The 18843-nt window shown below is 46.1% G+C and overlaps 1 protein-coding gene across 6 annotated transcripts in view; it reads left to right on the top strand.

Annotated features, from left to right (window-relative positions):
* Positions 1–18378, top strand: part of LOC139260091 (islet cell autoantigen 1-like protein) — a 188873-nt gene extending 170495 nt beyond the window's left edge. For 5 of the 6 annotated variants that reach the window (XM_070876239.1, XM_070876241.1, XM_070876242.1 and 2 more), the window contains 3 exons: positions 11040–11300; positions 12915–13025; positions 18095–18378. In XM_070876239.1, the coding sequence (XP_070732340.1) occupies positions 11040–11300; positions 12915–13025; positions 18095–18210 (488 nt within the window). In that variant the 3' untranslated portion in view covers positions 18211–18378. Of the gene's footprint in view, positions 1–11039; positions 11301–12914; positions 13026–18094 lie in introns of those variants that run through there. The other variant, XM_070876244.1, reaches the window with a different exon arrangement.
* Positions 18379–18843: the final 465 nt, after the last annotated feature.

Here is an 18843-nt window from a genome sequence, read left to right as displayed (position 1 = left end):
GGAGTTAGCAAACTCCTCCAGACTACTGAAGGTATCAGAATGTGCCATGCCCCCTCTGTCTCCACAGTCTCAGTGTGCTGCACACTCCTTTATGTTCTTGTGTGGGTCTGGCGGAGCACTGTCCCAAGAGATTTATAGACAAAGCCCTTCTCTTGTGGGAAAAGATGGTCGGTGTTGATCTGTTTCCATATTTCATCAATGAGCTGATATGTTCATTCCTCGTCATCGATGGTATTCAGAGCTATGCACAAGATCACCAATATTTTCTCCTCCCATTCCTATTGGGACACAGACTCCTCTGAATTCTCCAGTAAATGATCAACGAAGACTTTAAGCTTCTCTTCCCACCAACTCACTGATTCTGGGTGGATTTTTTTTTATTCGTTCCTGGTTTGTGGGCATTACTGGCAAGGTCAGCATTTAATGCCCATCCTAATTGCCCTTGAGATGATAGTGGTGAGCCGCCTTCTTGAACCGCTGCAGTCTTTGTGGTGAAGGTGCTCCTACAGTGCTGTTAGGGAGTTCCAGGATTTTGACACAGCGATGAAGGAACGGCGATAGGAGAACTTGGAGGTGGTGGTATTCCCATGCACCTGCTGCCCTTCTCCTTCTAGGTGGTAAAGGTCCTGGATTTGGGAGGTACTGTCGAAGAAGCCTTGGCGAATTGCTGCAGTGCATCTTGTAGATGGTACACCCTGCAGCCATGGTGCGCCATTGGTGGAGGGAGTGAATGTTTAAGGTGGTGAATGGGGTGTCAATCAAGCGGGCTGCTTTGTCCTGGATGGTGTCGCACTTGAGTGTTGTTGGAGCTTCAATCACCCAGGCAAGTGGAGAGTATTCCATCATACTCCTGACTTGTGCCTTGTAGATGGTGGAAGGCTTTGAGGAGTCAGGAGGTGAGACACTTGCTACAGAATACCCAGCCTCTGACCTGCTCTTGTAGCCACAGTATTTATGTGACTGGTCCAGTAAAGTTTCTGGTCAATGGTGAATGTTGATGATGAGGGATTTGGTGATGGTAAAAACAGAAAGACTTGCATTTATATAGCGCCTTTCACGATCACCGGACGTCCCAAAGCGCTCTACAACCAATAAAGTACTTTTTGAAGTGCAGTCATTGTAATGTAGGAATGTTGTATGTAATGTTGTTGAATGTCAAGGGATGGTGGTTAGACTCTCACTTGGAGATAGTCATTGCCTGGCACTCGTGTGGCATGAATGTTACTCGCCACGTAATCAGCCCAAGCCTGAATGTCGTCCAGGTCTTGCTGCATGAAGGCGTGGACTGTTTCATTATCTGAGGACTTGCGAATGGCACTGAACACTGCAATCATCAGCGAACATTCCCACTTCTGACCTTATCATATAAGGAAGATCATTGATGAAGCAGCTGAAGGTGGTTCAGCCTGGGACACTGCCCTAAGGAACTCCTGCAGCAATGTCCTGCGGATGAGATGATTGACCTCCAACAACCATAACCATCTTACTTTGTGCTAGGTATGACTCCAGCCAGTGGAGAATTTTCCCCCTGATTCCCATCGACTTCAATTTCACTAGAGCTCCTTGATGCCACACTCGGTCAAATGCTACCTTGATGTCAAGGGCAGTTACTCTCGCCTCACCTCTAAAATTCAGCTCTTTTGCCCATGTTTGGGCCAAGGCTGTAATGAGGTCTGGAGCCAAGTGGTCCTGGCAGCACCTAAACTGAGCATCGGTGAGAGCAGGTTATTGATGAGTAAGTGCAGGTTATTGATGAGATAGCACTGTCGACGACACCTTCCATCACTTTGCTGATGATTGAGAGTAGACTGATGGAGCAATAATTAGCAGGATTGGATTTGTCCTGCTTTTGTGGACAGGATATACTTGGGCAGTTTTCCACATTGTCGAGTAGATGCCAGTTGTAGTTGTACTGGAACAGTTTGACTGAATGCGCTTCTAGTTCTGGATTACAAGTTTTCAGCACGACAGCCGGGATGTTGTCAGGGCCCATAGCCTTTGCTGTATCCAGTGCGCTCAGCCATTTCTTGATTTCACGTGGAGTGAATCGAATTGGCTGAAGACTGGCTTCTGTGATGGGGTATAACCTCAGGAGGAGGCCGATATGGATCATCCACTCGGCACTTCTGGCTGAAGATGGTTGTAAATGCTTCAGCCTTGTCTTTTGCACTCACGTGCTGGGCTCCGCCATCATTGAGGATGAGGATATTTATGGAGCCTCCTCCTGCTGTTAGTTGTTTAATTGTCCACTATGATTCACGACTGGATCTGGCAGGACTGCAGAGCTTTGATCTGATCCATTGGTTGTGGGAGCACTTAGCTCTGTCTATGGCAGGCTGCTTCTGCTGTTTAGCGTGCATGTAGTCCTGTGTTGCAGCTTCCCCAAGTTGGCATCTCATTTTTAGGTATGCCTGGTGCTGCTTTGGCATGCTCTTCTGCATTCCTCATTGAACCAGAGTTGGTCCCCTGGCTTGATGGTAATGGTCGAGTGAGGGATATGCCGGGCCATGAGGTTACAGATTATGGTGGAATACAATATGCTGCTGCTGATGGCCCACAGCGCCTGATGGGTGCCCAGTTTTGAGTTTCTAGATCTGTTCCGAATATATCTCATTTTGTAGGTTTTTCCCCTCGTGTTGGTTCTCTCACCGCTTGCTACAGACCCAGTCTGGCAGCTATGTCCTACAGAACTCACTCAGCCAGCTCCGTCAGTAGTGATGCTGCCGAACCACTCTTAGTGATGGGCAGTGAAGTCCCCCACCCAGAGTACATTGCCCTCGGTGCTTCTTCCAAGTGCTATTCAACATGAAGAGGTACTGATTCATCAGCTGAGGGAGGGCAGTAGGTGGTATTCAACAGGAGATTTCCTTGCCCATGCTTGACCTGAAGCCATGCGGCTTCATGGGGTCCGGAGTTAATGATGAGGACTCTGAGGGCCACTCCCTCCCGACTGTATATCACTGTGCCGCCATCCCGGTAGGACAGGCCTTACCGAGGGATGATGATGGAGGAATCTGGGACATTGGTTGAAAGGCAAGATACTGTGAGTATGATTATGTCAGGCTGTTGCTTGACTAGTCCCTGAATCCACTCTCCCAATTTTGGCACATGTCCCCAGATGTTATTGAGGAAGACTTTGCAGGGTCGCCTGAGCTAGGTGGGTGATGGTTGTGTCCGAAGGTGGTGCCTAGGTTGATGCCGGGTGGTCCGTCCGATTTTATTATTCTTGTTTTTTTGTAGTGGTTTTGCACAAATGAGTAGCTTGCTATACCATTTCAAAAGGCAGTTAAGAGTCAACCAAGTAAGGACGGCAGATTTCCTTCCCTAAAGGATATTAATGAACCAGATGGACTTTTACGACAATCCAATAGTTTCATGGTCACAATTACTGATACCACCTTTTTATTCCCGATTTTTTTAATTAACTGAATTTAAATTCTCCAGCTGTCATGGTGGAGCTCGCGTCTCTAGATTATTAGTCCAGGCCTCTGTATTACTAGTCCAGTAATGTAACCACTATGCTACCGTACCCTGAGACTCGGGACTTGCATTTACCTCCATGCCGTTGCTCCCCGGTCTCCTCCCTGATATGGGTAATAAGATACAACAAGGAGCCGGGCCAGCAGTGCCAGGGAAGTTGGCATCTTCATTGTAAGTAAGGGAAAACCTTTCACTGCCATATGGCAGTTTCTTTTTCCCCAAGGTGTACTGAACAATTGCAGATTATTGTTAAAGCCTTGGTATACTGGGTCATAGTGACAAACTCCAGTAAGAATGGCCAATGGACATCCTCCATCTTCACTGAAAAGTATCGCCGGGCGAAAAAGATTTCCAGCTGGCTGGAACCTCCGTTTTAGTGCTCAAGAGGGAAGTGGAGCGCTAAATCAAGCGCTGTCACTTCCCTTAGAACGCTAAAGGCAGTGAGAGGGACAGTAGGGGCAGGGCGCTCCACACAATGTTCTATGCAGCACTACCATCTGTATAGGCTCCTTCTCTCCCTTAAAGGGAAGGTCCAATGCTGGAGTGACTGAGTTTCCCTGCTACCTGTGTTGGGTGACAGGGAAGTTTACGGGCGTCAGTGGTTTCGCCGTACCTGGTTGGTAACTCCTTAGCGCCCCGTTACCACCCCCTGCAGGCATTAACAGGAGGTGCAAAGCAGGCCAATTTCTCCCCCTAAGTCTTCATCTGTTACTTTGTCTGTCTGATGATTGGGTGGTACCAGGGTCTCTGAATCAATGCGTGCAGCACACTGTTGGATGAGAAATTACACCATTGCCTTTCCTCTCTCTGGCTCAATCTTCCTGGGTCATGGCACATATTACCTGGGCAATTAGCAGCTTCTCCTAACTGCTTCTCTTGTCTAGAAGTATTGGTTTTACTGCAGCCACAGTCTGAGCCGCCTTCCTCTCAAAGAGCGAGGAGACGGATATGATGAGGTGCCTCAGTACACTGAGTCTTCCTACTCTCATTTGTTGGTCAGCGTTCCCCAACTGGAATAAGAGAAATTTGCCCAATGAATCTGTGTAAACTGGGGCCAGAACTCTGAAACGTCGAAGGATCTCAGTCTGGTTCTTCACAGCAAGATTATTATTAGACCCCAGCGAAGCACAAATCTGCTGGTGGAGATTGTTAAGCAGGATGGCCATCTGTGTTTCAGCCCGAGACACCTCAACTCTGTGGCAATATCCGGTGCCCGCACAGACATTATGTGATGGAACAATACGCTGGTTGTTTCCTGTAGAGAGATAGGATGCCGGGAACTAACCTGGGTAGCTCTTCCTCCAGTGTGTCCTTGGGCAGCAGGGAGATGACGAAGCCTAGAGCTTCCGCTATTAGGATCTTCAATTCAGAGGTATCCTTCTTGAGCCACACCTTGACCAACAGACTACAGACAGTGTTGAACTTGGTGGAGAAAGACTCTTTAGTCATTATAGGGTCAGTGGCTTTCTCCACATATCCCAGGTAGATCAGAAGGATCTTGGTAAATTTCCCAGTGTTGACGTGAATAACTCCTTGGTGTTATTCAAGCTGAGATTTCAGCTCAGCTTGAATAACACCAAGGAAAACTGGAATCATGGTCTCTAAGATAGATTTTAGTGAAGGCACCATGCCGTTCACACTTTCTGTTGACATTTTTGTTAAGTTTTCACCATGTACACATGCGGATGGTGCCATCATTTGAAATTCTTTAGTGTCAACTGGACAACTTCATTAATAAACCTAAAGTTCATGGTAACCAGAAGATTGCACGCAGCTTCCTGGCGGTCAGCTTGAGCTCCTGTTTAACATCGTCAACCACAATGCAGCCAAAGAGATAACTTTCTCAGCTAGTGTTAGGCTAATTTGATCAAGGGTGTCCTTGATAATCATCACCATTCTCTCCAATACTACAATCTCCTGTGGAGCTGTCCACATGGTATGGTGGCCCAGATATTCATGGCAGCTCATTCACGCTATTTCTGGGTACTGGCGCCACAGTGTCTGGAGGATGTTTGATATTTCCTGCTCACAACTTTCATCTTCCTCAGCAATCATCTGAAGATAGCTGAGAATAATTCCACATTGAGGTATATTTTAACAATTTTTCAACAGCCCACTGGAAGTTTAGAATTGCTCCCTTCAGTATTAGGAATTATTACTGCCCTCTCACTGAGTTGTCCCATAGACATTCAGCAACTCCGTCCAGGTCTTTATTCTATATTCTACTACTCTTCAATCTAAATAAATGTTTTAACAAAATAATTTTTGTGATCAACTAAAGACTGTTTTTGTTCACTCACTGACAGTCTGAGATCAGATCTCTGGTTGGATGACTCTTTCCTGGGACTAACTATTTGTACTGCACTTTTCTTTGACAGACAGATATCCCTCCAGCCTCGCCCACCCCACCCCTGCCCGTACAGCACTTTTTTGACCGACAGGCGACAAGCTCTGCCCCCTGCCAAGCTCCGCCCACCGTCCCCTCCCGGGCCCGAATCATTCTGTCCATATGGTGCCGAGAAGCAGGACCTAAGACCCAAGACTCCACTGATTCCCTCGCCGGCTCGCTCCCTCCAGGACTTGCTAGGCCCGATTCTCCGACTATCCCCACCCCTCCACTCCCCCCGCCGCCGGACTAGCTAGGCCCTCCGACTTCCCCCTTTTTCAGGACTTGCTAGGCCGGCCGACTCTTCTCCTCCCCCCCCACAAGACCCAGGACTCGCTAGGTCCGCTGGGGAGAGAGAGGCTGGGGGCGGGGGATCGGAGGGGAGAGACGGAACTCAGGAAAGATAGATCACGGTCTTTCAACCCCCTATAAAGGACATCGTTGGAGTGGATGATATCCAGAAGTCATGACACTGTCACTATTCACTTTATACCCAATAAACCTGTTAACAATCCATACACAATACCCCATCTATGATGGGGAGGGGGGGAGAAGATGTTACTTGGACTGGGGTAAGGCACTTCAGCTGGGGCAGGCATGCACTTGCGCTGGGGTACGGGACTTTGGCTGGGGAGGGAAGTACTTCGACTGGGGTAAGGCACTTTGGTTGGTGGAGGCATACACTTGGACTGGGGTAAGGCACTTCAGCAGAGGGAGGGGAGAGGCGTTAATATGTACATTTTCAAAGGTTTATAAAGCAAATAATGTAGATTTCAAGACTGGGGTAAGGCACTTCAGCTGGGAGAGGCATGCACTTGGACTGGGGTAAGGCACTTTGACTGGCCCTTGCTGTCTTCTGGGGAGCTCTATCCTCTGTCGCTTCAGGAAGTCAAAGTGGATCGAGTTACACTTTGCGAAGTCAGTGAGACCTTGGGATGGGCAGATCCAGTGACACATTCCTGTGAAACTTCAGGATATGGCTTATCCTCCAAGGGGACCAATCAGAAATAAAAGGTGGAGCCTGTTGGCCGTTTTTGCAGTACAAGTAAGCTCGTCCCTCTTTCCTCTCTGACTTCTTTCTCTCCAATAATGAACACTTTCTTTGCACGGTGTTTCCAATCTGATTGCCGGTGATCTTCAAGATTTGGATGGATTTGATGAACACACTTGTCTTTAAGCTCTCCCCTCATTACTCGCTCATGACAAATGTAGTTTGTACCACTTTGCTGTATTTTATCCAGTGATTTCTGTGTTGTCATGGTTTTCATTGTGAGGCCAAGTTACATAACCCCTTAATTGTGATGTGGCCCTGGATCATGTGCCCATATAAGTCCTGCCAGCTGTTTGTGGCAGTTTAAGGTGGGTGGTGGAGTTAAGGCCCAGACCTGAGATACAGAGCATACGGACAAGGCAACATTCCCAAACCTTAGCAGCCATACTGGATTGAGTAGCTGTTTGTCCTAATAAAGAACTCACCATGCCACAGACTCTCAAAGTACTTGTGCCAAAGGATGTAGTGATGGGAGTGTTGGACAGACATTTCTAGCAGAATTGACACAAATTTTGATGTTCATGTGTCAGGGATTGTGTTCAGTGTTCAACAGAGTGCAGGAACAATATATTCCGCTAAAAGAAACAAACAAACTAAACACTAATGATACCCCCATCGATGAATAAAGCCATAAAGTAACAATTGAGGATAAGGAAAGAGGCATACATTAAGTACATAGACACCAGGGGAGTGCATGATAAGGGAGAATACGAAAAGATTAGGAGAGAAGTCAAAAAAACAATTAGGAAGGCAAAGAAGAACTATGAAATTAAATTATCAAGGAATATAAAATGAAATATAAAATATTTTACAGATACATCAATAAAAAAAGGAAGGGAATAGGGCCATTAAGGGATAGACAGGATAATACCACAGGTAACTATAGAAAGATGGTAGAAATAGGAAATAATTATTTTGCTTCAGTATTTACCAGGGAGATAGAATAGGTGGACATGACAATGGATAATGAGATAAGTGCATTTAAAATAAAATGAGGGTATTATATTAAACAAACTAATCAAACCCAAAGAAGATAAAACTCTTGGTCCGGATGGATTGCATCCACGCATTTTAAAAGAATCTAGGGAAGATATAGGTTTTGACAGAGTGGATACAGAGAGAATGTTTCCACTTGTGGGGAAGAGCATAACTAGAGACCATTAATATAAGATAGTTACCAAGAAATCCAATAGGGAATTCAGAAAAAACTTCTTTACCCAAAGAGTGGTGAGAATGTGGAACTCGCTACCACAGGGAGTGGTTGAAGCGAATAGTATAGATGCATTTAAGGGGAGGCTAGATAAGTATATGAGCGAGAAGGGAATAGAGAGTTATGCTGATAGATTTAGTTGAGGAAAGACTGGAGGAGGCGCAAGTGGAACATAAACACCAACATGGACTGGTTGGGCCAAATGGCCTGTTTCTGTGCCGTATATTCTATGTAATGATGTCATGAGGAAGTGACATCAGAGCGGGTTGTGACATTTGTTCAACTCTTCTTTCCTTTAAAATCATTGTTGCCTATTGCCCATCACCCAGGTTTCTCACCCACATATCCTCCCTGCTTTCCTCCTTCAGCCTCTGCACTCAGTGACTCCTCATCCTCGGTCATTTCAATCTCCATCTTAACTCCCATTATCCTTTCTCCTCCGATTTTACTGCCCTCCTGTTGTCCCTTAAACACTTCTACCCATCACGTCCACCCCCTCTATTTTGCCCTCTCTCCTGGCCTCACTACTTCCATGGTCTCACTCACTGACAACGCTTTCTCTGACCAAATCATTGTATCACCCATAACTCCCTACCACCTTCCAACCCCATTTCCACCTGTGTCCGCCTCTGCAAAAACTCTGACAGGAATATAAGAACATTAGGGACAGAAGGAGGCCATTCAGTCCCTCGGGTTTGCTCTGCCATTCAATTAGATCACGGCTGATCTGCACCTCAACTCCATTTACCCACCTTTGCTGTATATGTCTTCATACCTTTACCTAACAAAAATCTGTCTACCTTGGTCTTGAAATTGCCAATTGTCCTGAAATCTAGAGTCTTTTGTGGGAGGGAGTTCCAGATTTCTACTACCATATGTGTTAAAAAATTATTTCTGATTTCACTCCTAAATGGCCTGGCAGCTGTACAGGACTATTCCTCTCCATTCTCTGATCAAAGACACATGTCCAATTATGTAGTACCTATTCAGATACTGGACTGTACCTCTCCACTCATTCACTGATCAATGATACATAGATTCATAGAATTATAGAATCATACAGCACGGAAGGAGGTCATTTGACCCATCACGCCTGTGTCGGCTCATTGAAGGAATTCTGTAACTATTTTTCTTTCAAGTATTTATCCAATTCAGTTTTGAAAATTTATATTGAATCTGCCTTCATCAACCTTTTCAAGCAATGCACCCCAGATCACAACAGCTCACTGTATGAAAAAAACCTCATGTCACCTCTAGTTCTTTTTGAGTTTCAGTATTCAGAAAGGAGGATCGAGAAGGAGATTTGCTCATTCCCATCCTCTAACACCACTTCTTTGTTTAAATTTCAAGTGTTATGAACTGCCTCTCAGTCATCCTGTTTGTCAACAACTTTTTAGTGTAGTGCAATTAACTGGAGTAAGGGAAGTGGTATGTTAGTTCACAGTTATGATCTTTTACTAATAACAAAAAGTCACTTTCAGTACCATACCATGGATCTAGCAATTTGAAGTCACATGGCAAACATATTCTCTGTTGGAGATTAAGCAAATATTAACATCAAGCCCCTTCCCTTGCCTCCTCCCTCCATCCATCGAGTAACAGTTGATATTAACATGGTGTTGTGAGTTCAAGTCCCGCTTCACGACTGGAGTCCATGTAGATCTTCCTTGTTGCAGATAAGAACCAGGTCGAGATGGTAATTACCTCTCGATAGCTCCAGTGAAGAACTAACAATGGCAAATGCAGTGGGCTGTAACGCGCTTAGGGCATTCTGAGGTCCTGAAAAGCACTATATAAATGCAAATTCTTTTTTTATTTCTTGAACAATCTTCTCAGCTTTATGAGACACAGTAGGGTGTTTATATCTGCACATTGTCTTTGATTAATTGCCTTTAATCTTGTTACATACTCTTGAACTGTTCCAGTTTGTTCTGATGAATACCGTACTGAATACCTCCACTGTTAGTTCCTTTCATCATCATCATCATAGGCAGTCCCTCGAGGATGACTTGCTTCCACGCCGAAAAGGGACGAGTTCACAGGTGTTTCAATGAAGGACCTAGTATTCCGGATACCGAACTACCTGTTGAAGGGTGGAAGATGTTGAGCGTGGATTTTTTAAACATGTGGTGGCCGTTGCACACCAGCCATCACACGGGCTTGACAGAGCCAGGTCTTGGTCTAGTGGCAAGGATTAATCAAGATGACTGGAGTCCAGCTCTGCTGCATGGACCTAGTGCGCACACATATCGCAGTGTGGGCTGGCCCGTGCTGACTCTGGGCCCTCGCTTCTTCTGGGCCCCAAACTCTCGCCTCTCCTGGACCCCGATCACATCCCTTTATGAACTCTTGCCACTCCTTCACCCTGACCTCACCACTCCTGCTGTACCTGCCCGCATTGCACTCAGCTGTCGCCTTCCTGCAGCAGCACGCGCTGCTCCCTGCCGCCGCAGGCTGCTCCCTCTAATGGCCCCGGCCTGCTGATGGTCTTGCAGGCCGGGACCGTACCGATTTCCAGGCTGCCGCAGGCAGCTCCCTCTAATGGCCCCGGCCTGCTGATGGTCTTGCAGGCCGGGACCTTACCGATTTCCAGGCCGCTGCAGGCAGCTCCCTCTAATGGCCCCAGCCTGCTGATGGTCTGAGGTGGAGGCTTTCCGCCTGAACACAGCGGTTAATGAATCTTGCATCACTCTGCTTCCATAATGACCACTTATCTTCTCTGATTCTGTGCTCCAATATGTGAACTTCAATGCCGTCTGTAGTCATTCAACTTACCAATTGCAGCAAATGTCCACGCTAAGTGAATGTCATGTGGTTGTCGCCTGTTTTATCACGGGCTGATTAGGAAGTGTTTGTTTGGAATGTCCCGTTTACTCAGCTTGGTACGACCACAGCTCTCCTTTGTGTTTCAGTGCCGAAGGACCTACTGACGGACATGTTAGAAAGTGATGATCTGGAGACACACGAGTTGACGTTTCTGAATGACCTGCTGAACCCTAATCCCGATGCACCCGATGACTTCAGCCACGAGTGGCAGAGCACATTTGGAAGCTCAGGCCTCAGTCCAGGGCCTGTGGCGGAAGTGGTCGAACCCAAACCAGCTGTCGCTCCAACCGGTTTCCTGCCATCTCAGCTCTTCGACCTCAGCCATGACACAGCAGGAGCTTTCATCGGTGAGTCCCGTAGTTCATTGAGACGCACACTTTCCCTTCACTGCTCAGTATGTAAGTTTTCAGTCATGAATGCAGTGATGGTAACTGTGCGAAAGCCATGTTTTACCAGTTTCAAAAGCACAATCTCTATCTTAAAGCCTGATCACACTTTTTCCCATCCCATTGCCCTTTCCTATAAGCCCCATGCACCACTAACCTTCTGTAGCTGATAGAATTGACTGAAGCCCTGCTCCCAGGCCTCTGCCAATGCTACTGTGTAGCCAGCAAGTCTGCCTTTGCCTAATTGACACACTGATCCCTTCCACCTCCAGCTCCCGAGAGAAGGCATTCTCCCTCTAATCAGTTCCTGTTGACTAAAGATCATGATTCACAATCAGGGCAACAGTAGCAAGCCAGTATTTATTGCCCATCTCTATTTCCCTTGCTGGCATTAGGAGTCAGCCACATGTAGCCAACCCAACTGGAGTCACATGTAGCCCAGTCCAAGTAAGATGGGGGTTGCAGGTTCCCCTCCCTGAGAAGTATTAGTGAGCCAGTTGGGTTTTTACAATAGTCCTGTTTTCATGGTCATTTTTTTCTGGTTCCAGCTCACAAATTGAATTCAGTTTTACAACATCCTGTGGTGGGATTTGAACTCTCAACCTCTGGACTGTTAGTCCAGGACGTTAACCACTAGGCTACCGCACCCAAAGTGCAAGTGTGCCCTCCATGTGCTACTATTGCACAGTGAGTTGGAGCTTGATGATGCTGCTAAACCAGCTGTCCCTGCTCATTGCCCTTTTAAAACGAATCTATTGAACCTTTACTTCCTCTGTTACCTCCACCTGTCTCCCCTCACCACTTCCTCACCCGATTCCCGACTGGAGTGCGCTTCCATAGGAGTCTGGCACCTTCTAGGAGTGCCTTATACAAATGGCCATTCAGTACGAGTGAGCATTGGCAAGATATCGGACTATGGAGAGAATCACAGTCTGAGCCTGATCCTGTCCTCATCCAGCATTCACCCAAACTTGTACCGAGGTCACTGGATAGCAATCAGGAACGGGGACCTTGGCTGGTTTTATTCCCTGCTTCCCCATCTCAGGGATGCTAAGACCAATTGCAGCTTCCTAGCTGTTGCATGGCTGAGTCAGCACAGATTGATCACTTTTAAAGGGACAGGCGATCGCCTCCGTTTTCCTCGGAGACAGGTTCAGATCCCTCAATGTAGAGACAGGTGTCTCTCGACGTCCAATTGCAATATCGTATATGCTCCTGGGTAAGTCCTGCAGGAGCCCCGGAGAGAGTTCTGGAATGGATTCACCTCGACCAAGGGTCTGGAACCTTGAAAAGTGTTGCGGTTACGATGGTGTCCAGTAAACTCTCGCTGGTCCTTGAAAATCCAGATCTCCAAGATGAACATCTTCTGGTACGTTAGAACAATGTAAGTCGGAAAGTCAGATCCAAAACTTGGGGATAACGATTCTCTCTTTAAGGCCTGGGTCGGTCAGGTTGGGGCATGAAGCGTGGCTGAGCAATACTTCCACAGCCCATATACAATGAACCCTATCACAGACTGCATTTCACCCCATGGTCTGAGTGCGATGAACTGATTATTCTGTGTTATTGTTTAAGGTTGGACTGATCCACCCAAACCACAGCCAGCGCCAATACTACCCCCACAACATCCGGAGCCCAAAGTTGCAGCAAATCTCCCACAGAACCTACCAAAGGTCCCATCCAAAGGTAGGTGACAGAGACCCAAAGAGGGTTTTGTGATTTAACAGTGATCAGATAGTGTGTTTCATTTTTCCCATCTATTCACTGGGGCAGGATTAGCACGTTCGTCTGTTGGAATCATAGGCGTGTCAGAAAGGAACAACATTTGAAACAAAAACAGACTCTAGTGAAATTAAAATGTGTATAAAATTATGAGAGGCCTAGATAGAGTGGATAGCAGAGGGATCAATAACCAGGGGGCATAGATTTAAAGTAATTGGTAGAAAGATTTGAGGGGAGTTGAGCAGAATTTTTTTCACCGAGAGGGTGGTAGGGGTCTGGCTGAAAGGGTGGTAGAGGCAGAAACCTTCATCACATTTAGAAAGTACTTGGATCTGTACTTGAAGTGCTGTAACCTACAGGGCTATGGACCAAGAGCTGGAAAGTGGGATTAGACTGGATAGCTTTTTTTCTGCTGGCACAGATGCGATGGGTCAAATGGTCTCCTTCTGTGCTGTAAATTTATATGATTTACTCTTTGTCTACGCTCACATGTAGTCAGTGGTGACAGTAACTGTGGAACTATATTCCAGGTGAGTCAGCACACTCAGAACAGGAGAGGAGGACATTGGTGAGAAAGAAAAGTTGTCACGGGACAGATTGTGCCGGTGTACAATTACTGATGAAATCCACCAATTACTTTAGTCCTTTGAGTCCGTGGACAGGCTTAGGCTGAAAAATTGGATGCTGAGGCCTGAGGTCAAGCACCTGCTTCTGGCCCTCCGTGCCTCCCAGTGCAGACCTGGGAAACTGCACACATTCTGTGTCCGAGCTCATGGCTTCCATGCAAACGTACTGTGGCTGGAGGGCTTTAGCAGCCAGGATATTATGTAAGTGGGCAGATCTCACCTTATAAGGGGAGCTTCACTGCACAGCAGCGTGCAGGCTGCCTAATCAGCCCCCCTCGTCTCCACTACCAGGAGTCTACCAACTTAACCTGGCAGTCTGAATGGCCTCCTGTTGTAAGCTTTTTCATTATTCTTACGCGGTCCCTCGTATCGAGATGACTTGCTTCCATGCCAAAAAAGGATGAGTTTACAGGTGTTTCAGTGAAGGACCTAATATTCCAGATCCCGAACTACATGTTGAAGGGTGGAAGATGCCTGTGCGTGGATTTTTTTAACGTGTAGTGGCCGTTGCACACCAGCCACATCACGGGCTTGACAGAACTAGGTCTTGGTCCAGTGGCAAGGATTAACCAAGACGACTGGAGACCAGCTCTGCTGCACGGACCTAGTGCGCGCACATATTGCAGTGTGGGCTAGCCCTTGCTGCCCCTGGGCCCTTGCCTCTTCTGGGCCCCGAACTCACGCCTCTCCCGGGCCCCGATCACATCGCTCCACGATTTCTCGCTGCTCCTGCGCCCCGACCTCGCCGCTCCTGCTGTGCCTGCACACGCTCCAGTCACCGACCTGGATTATGGTGACATCCAATGCAGTCGCCCGAGCATAGAACTGGCGCTGTGATTTAATTGCCTGTTATAGAAACTGCCCAATTTTCCTTTCATTGATTGTGGGTATAAGAACATAAGAAATATGAACAGGAGTAGGCCATACGGGCCCTCAAGCCTGCTCCGCCACTCAATAAGATCATGGCTGATCTGATCATGGACTCAGCTCCATTTCCCTGCCCGCTCCCCATAATTCCTTATCCCCATAACGGTTAAGAAACTATCTATTTCTGTCTTAATTTTATTCAATGTCCCAGCTTCCACAGCTCTCTGAGGCAGCAAATTCCATAGATTCACAACCCTCTGAGAGAAGAAATTTCTCCTCATCTCTGTTTTAAATGGGCGGCCCCTTATTCCAAGATCATGACCTCTAGTTCTAGTCTCCCCCATCGGTGGAAACATCCTATCTGCATCCACCTTGTCAAGCCCCCTCATAATCTTATACGTTTCGATAAGATCACCTCTCATTCTTCTGAACTCCCATGAGTGGAGGCCCAACCTACTCAACCTTTCCTCATAAGTCAACGCCCTCATCCCCGGAATCAACCTTCTCTGAACTGCCTCCAAAGCAAGTATATCCTTTCGTAAATATGGAAACCAAAACTGCAATCAGTATTCCAGGTGTGGCCTCACCAAAACCTTGTATAGCTGTAGCAAGACTTCCCTGCTTTTATACTCCATCCCCTTTGCAATAAAGGCCAAGATACCATTGGCCTTCCTGATCACTTGCTGTACCTGCATGCTATCCTTTTGTGTTTCATGCACAAGTACCCCCAGGTCCCACTGTACTGTGGCACTTTACAATCTTTCTCCATTTAAATAATAACTTGCTCTTTGATTTTTTCTGCCAAAGTGCATGACCTCACACTTTCCAACATTATACTCCATCTGCCAAATTTTTGCCCACTCACTTAGCCTGTCTATGTCCTTTTGCAGATTTTTTGTGTCCTCCTCACACATTGCTTTTCCTCCCATCTTTGTATCATCAGCAAACTTGGCTATGTTACACTCAGTCCCTTCTTCTAAGTTGTTAATATAGATTGTAAATAGTTGGGGTCCCAACACTGATTCCTGCGGCATCCTACTAGTTACTGGTTGCCAACCAGAGAATGAACCATTTATCCCGACTCTCTGTTTTCTGTTTGTTAGCCAATCCTCTATCCATGCTAATATATTATCCCCAACCCCGTGAACCTTTATCTTGTGCAGTAACCTTTTATGTGGCAACTTGTCAAATGCCTTCTGGAAACCAAATACATCACATCCACTGGTTCCCCTTTATCCACCTTGTTCATTACATCCTCAAAGAATTCTAGCAAATTTGTCAAACATGACTTCCCCTTCATAAATCCATGCTGACTCTGCCTGACCGAATTTTGCTTTTCCAAATGTCCTGCTACTGCTTCTTTAATAATGGACTCCAACATTTTCCCAAACACACATGTTAGGCTAACTGGTCTATAGTTTCCTGTTTTTTGTCTGCCTCCTTTTTTAAATAGGGGCGTACATTTGCAGTTTTCCAAACTGCTGGGACCTCCCCAGAATCCAGGGAATTTTGGTAAAGTACAACCAATGCATCCACTATCCCTGCCGCTACTTCTCTTAAGACCCTAGGATGCAAGCCATCAGGTCATGGGGATTTATCTGTCTTTAGTCCCATTATCTTACTGAGTACCACCTCCTTAGTGATTGTGATTGTGTTAAGTTCCTCCCCCCCATAGCCCCTTTACTATCCACTGTCGGAATATTGTTAGTGTCCTCTACCATAAAGATTGATACAAAATATTTGTTCAAAGTTTCTGCCATCTCCATGTTCCCCATTACTAATTCCCCGGTCTCGTCCTCTAAGGGACCAACATTTACTTTAGCCACTCTTTTCCTTTTTATAGACCTATAGAAACTCTTGCTATCTGTTTTTATATTTCGTGCTAGTTTACTTTCATAGTCTATCTTCCCTTCCTTAATCATTTTTTTAGTCGTTCTTTGCTGGCTTTTAAAAGCTTCCCAGTCTTCTGTCTTCCCACTAGTTTTGGTCACTTTGTATGTCCTTGTTTTTAGTTGGATACCATCCTTTATTTCCTTAGTTAGCCACGGATGGCTATCTTTTCTCGTACACCCTTTCCTCCTCACTGGAATATATTTTTCTTGAGAGTTGTGAAATATCTCCTTAACTGTACACCACTGTTCATCAACCGTCCTACACTTTAATCTATTTTCCCAGTCCACTTTACCCAACTCAGCCCTCGTACTTTCATAGTCTTCTTTATTTAAGCTTAGTACGCTGGTTAGAGATCCAACTTTCTCATCCTCCATTTGAAATTTAATCATGCCATGATCACTCATTCCGGGGGATGATTTACTAGGAGATTGTTTATTAATCCTGCCTCATTCCACAGGACCAGATCTAAGATAGCCTGCCCCCTGGTTGGTTCCGTTACATACTGCTCAAGGAACCTGTCCCTTATGCACTCTATGAACTCCTCCTCAAGGCTATCCTGACCAATTTGATTTGTCCAATCAATATGGAGTTTAAAATTACCCATGATTAATTGCTGTTCCCTTTTTACAAGTCCCCACTATTTCCTGGTTTATGCTCCGACCAACAGAGTTGCTACTGTTAGGGGGTCTATAGACTACACCCACCAGTGACTTTTTCCCCTTATTGTTCCTTATCTCCACCCAAAGTGTTTCAAGACCCTTATCATTTGAGTCAATATTATTTCTCACTATTGCAGTGATTCCATCCTTTATCAATAGAGCTACTCCACCTCCTTTTCCTTTTTGTCTGTCCTTCCGGATTGTCGTACCCCGTATTTAATTCCCAGTCCTGGTCACCTTGTCTCTGTAATGGCTATCAGATCATACCCATTTGTCTCAATTTGTGTCGTCAACTCATCTATTTTGTTACAAATGCTACGTGCATTTAGATAAAGTGCCTTTAAGTTTGTTTTTTTACCCTTTTTCCTGCTTGTTTCCTCTCTCCTTCAAACTCACTTTCTTTATTTTTGCTTTTTAATTCCAGCTTTACTCCTTTCCTTACTATTTTCTATTTTCAGGTTCCCATCCCCCTGCCAGGCTAGTTTAAACCCTCCCCAACAGCACTAGCAAACCCCCCCCCCCCCCCCGAGGATATTGGTCCCTGCTCTGTTGAGGTGCAACCCGTCCGGCTTGTACAGGTCCCACCTCTCCCAGAAGCAGTCCCAATGCCTCAGGAAACAATGCCTCCCACCTGCACCACCTCTCCAGCCACGTATTCATCTTCTCTGTCCTCCTATTTCTGTACTCACTAGGTCGTGGCACTGGGAGTAATCCGGAGATGACTACCTTTGAAGTCCTGCTTTTTAATCTCTCTCCTAGCTCCCTAAACTCTGCCTGCAGGATCTCATTCCTCATCTGACCCACAATGCCAGTTTTATGCTCCGGCAACAAGTTGAAAATTACTCCTCATGTTATTTTCTTCATTGAAAGACAGACAGACTTGTGTCTTTCATGACGTGTAAGCTTATCCAGCTGGTGTACACAGTCACCGCAGTAGCTACTGATGCTCAGGAGGTGTTAATAACTAAATCTTTTCTCTTCCCTGCAGCTGCTAAGGGCAAAACCGAGGACAAGTCAGCCTGGTTCAATCTGTTTGCGGACCTGGATCCTCTCTCTAATCCCGATGCCATAGGTCGCACGGATGAAGAGCTCCTTAATGCTTGATGCTTGATGCTGGGGTGAAGGTGGTGAAGAGGGGGAAGGAAACCGTTAAGTTATGGAGTACACAAATGTCTCACTACTGCAGTTTTATATATATATATATATATATATATTTATGAAAACACTAGGTTACTATCTGTTAAACTACAGAATTAGAAACAGTTAAAGGGGTGGGGGGTGGGGGAGATAAATGGTATGCTACAAAACCGCTAAGCTCCTGGGATGTGGTTTTGCTACCGATTTCCAGTTTAATTTCTCACGTTGTGTCAGTGCTGCCTTACTGGGTGTATAGCTGTTTACAGAGAGCAAGCACCAAGCAGAGGTTAACTGGCTACATCACCAGTCCTGGGCTGTGGGACAGAGCCAGTCTTGCACCCTGTGTGGAGGCAGTGCTGACACGCAACAGCTCGGGCCGTTCTGCTGGTTGTGTTGGGGACCACATGATGTCTGGATCAGCTCACTATAAATGGTGGTAAAGGAGGTCACCTGCAATGCTCTCGTCCTGTGGGTTATTTTACAGCAGTATCTTATCAGTTACAACACTGGAATTTCTTTTATAAACTACAAAAATAAATTGAGGCCAGGAAATGTTCTTTGAATGTACAATTAATAGTTCATGTCCATCTCTGAGTTTAA

Source organism: Pristiophorus japonicus, chromosome 3 (assembly GCF_044704955.1).
Source record: "Pristiophorus japonicus isolate sPriJap1 chromosome 3, sPriJap1.hap1, whole genome shotgun sequence".
Classification (NCBI taxonomy): Eukaryota; Metazoa; Chordata; class Chondrichthyes; family Pristiophoridae; genus Pristiophorus; species Pristiophorus japonicus.
The sequence above is the reverse complement of the archived record's forward strand: the minus strand, read 5'-3'. Positions and strand labels throughout refer to the sequence as shown.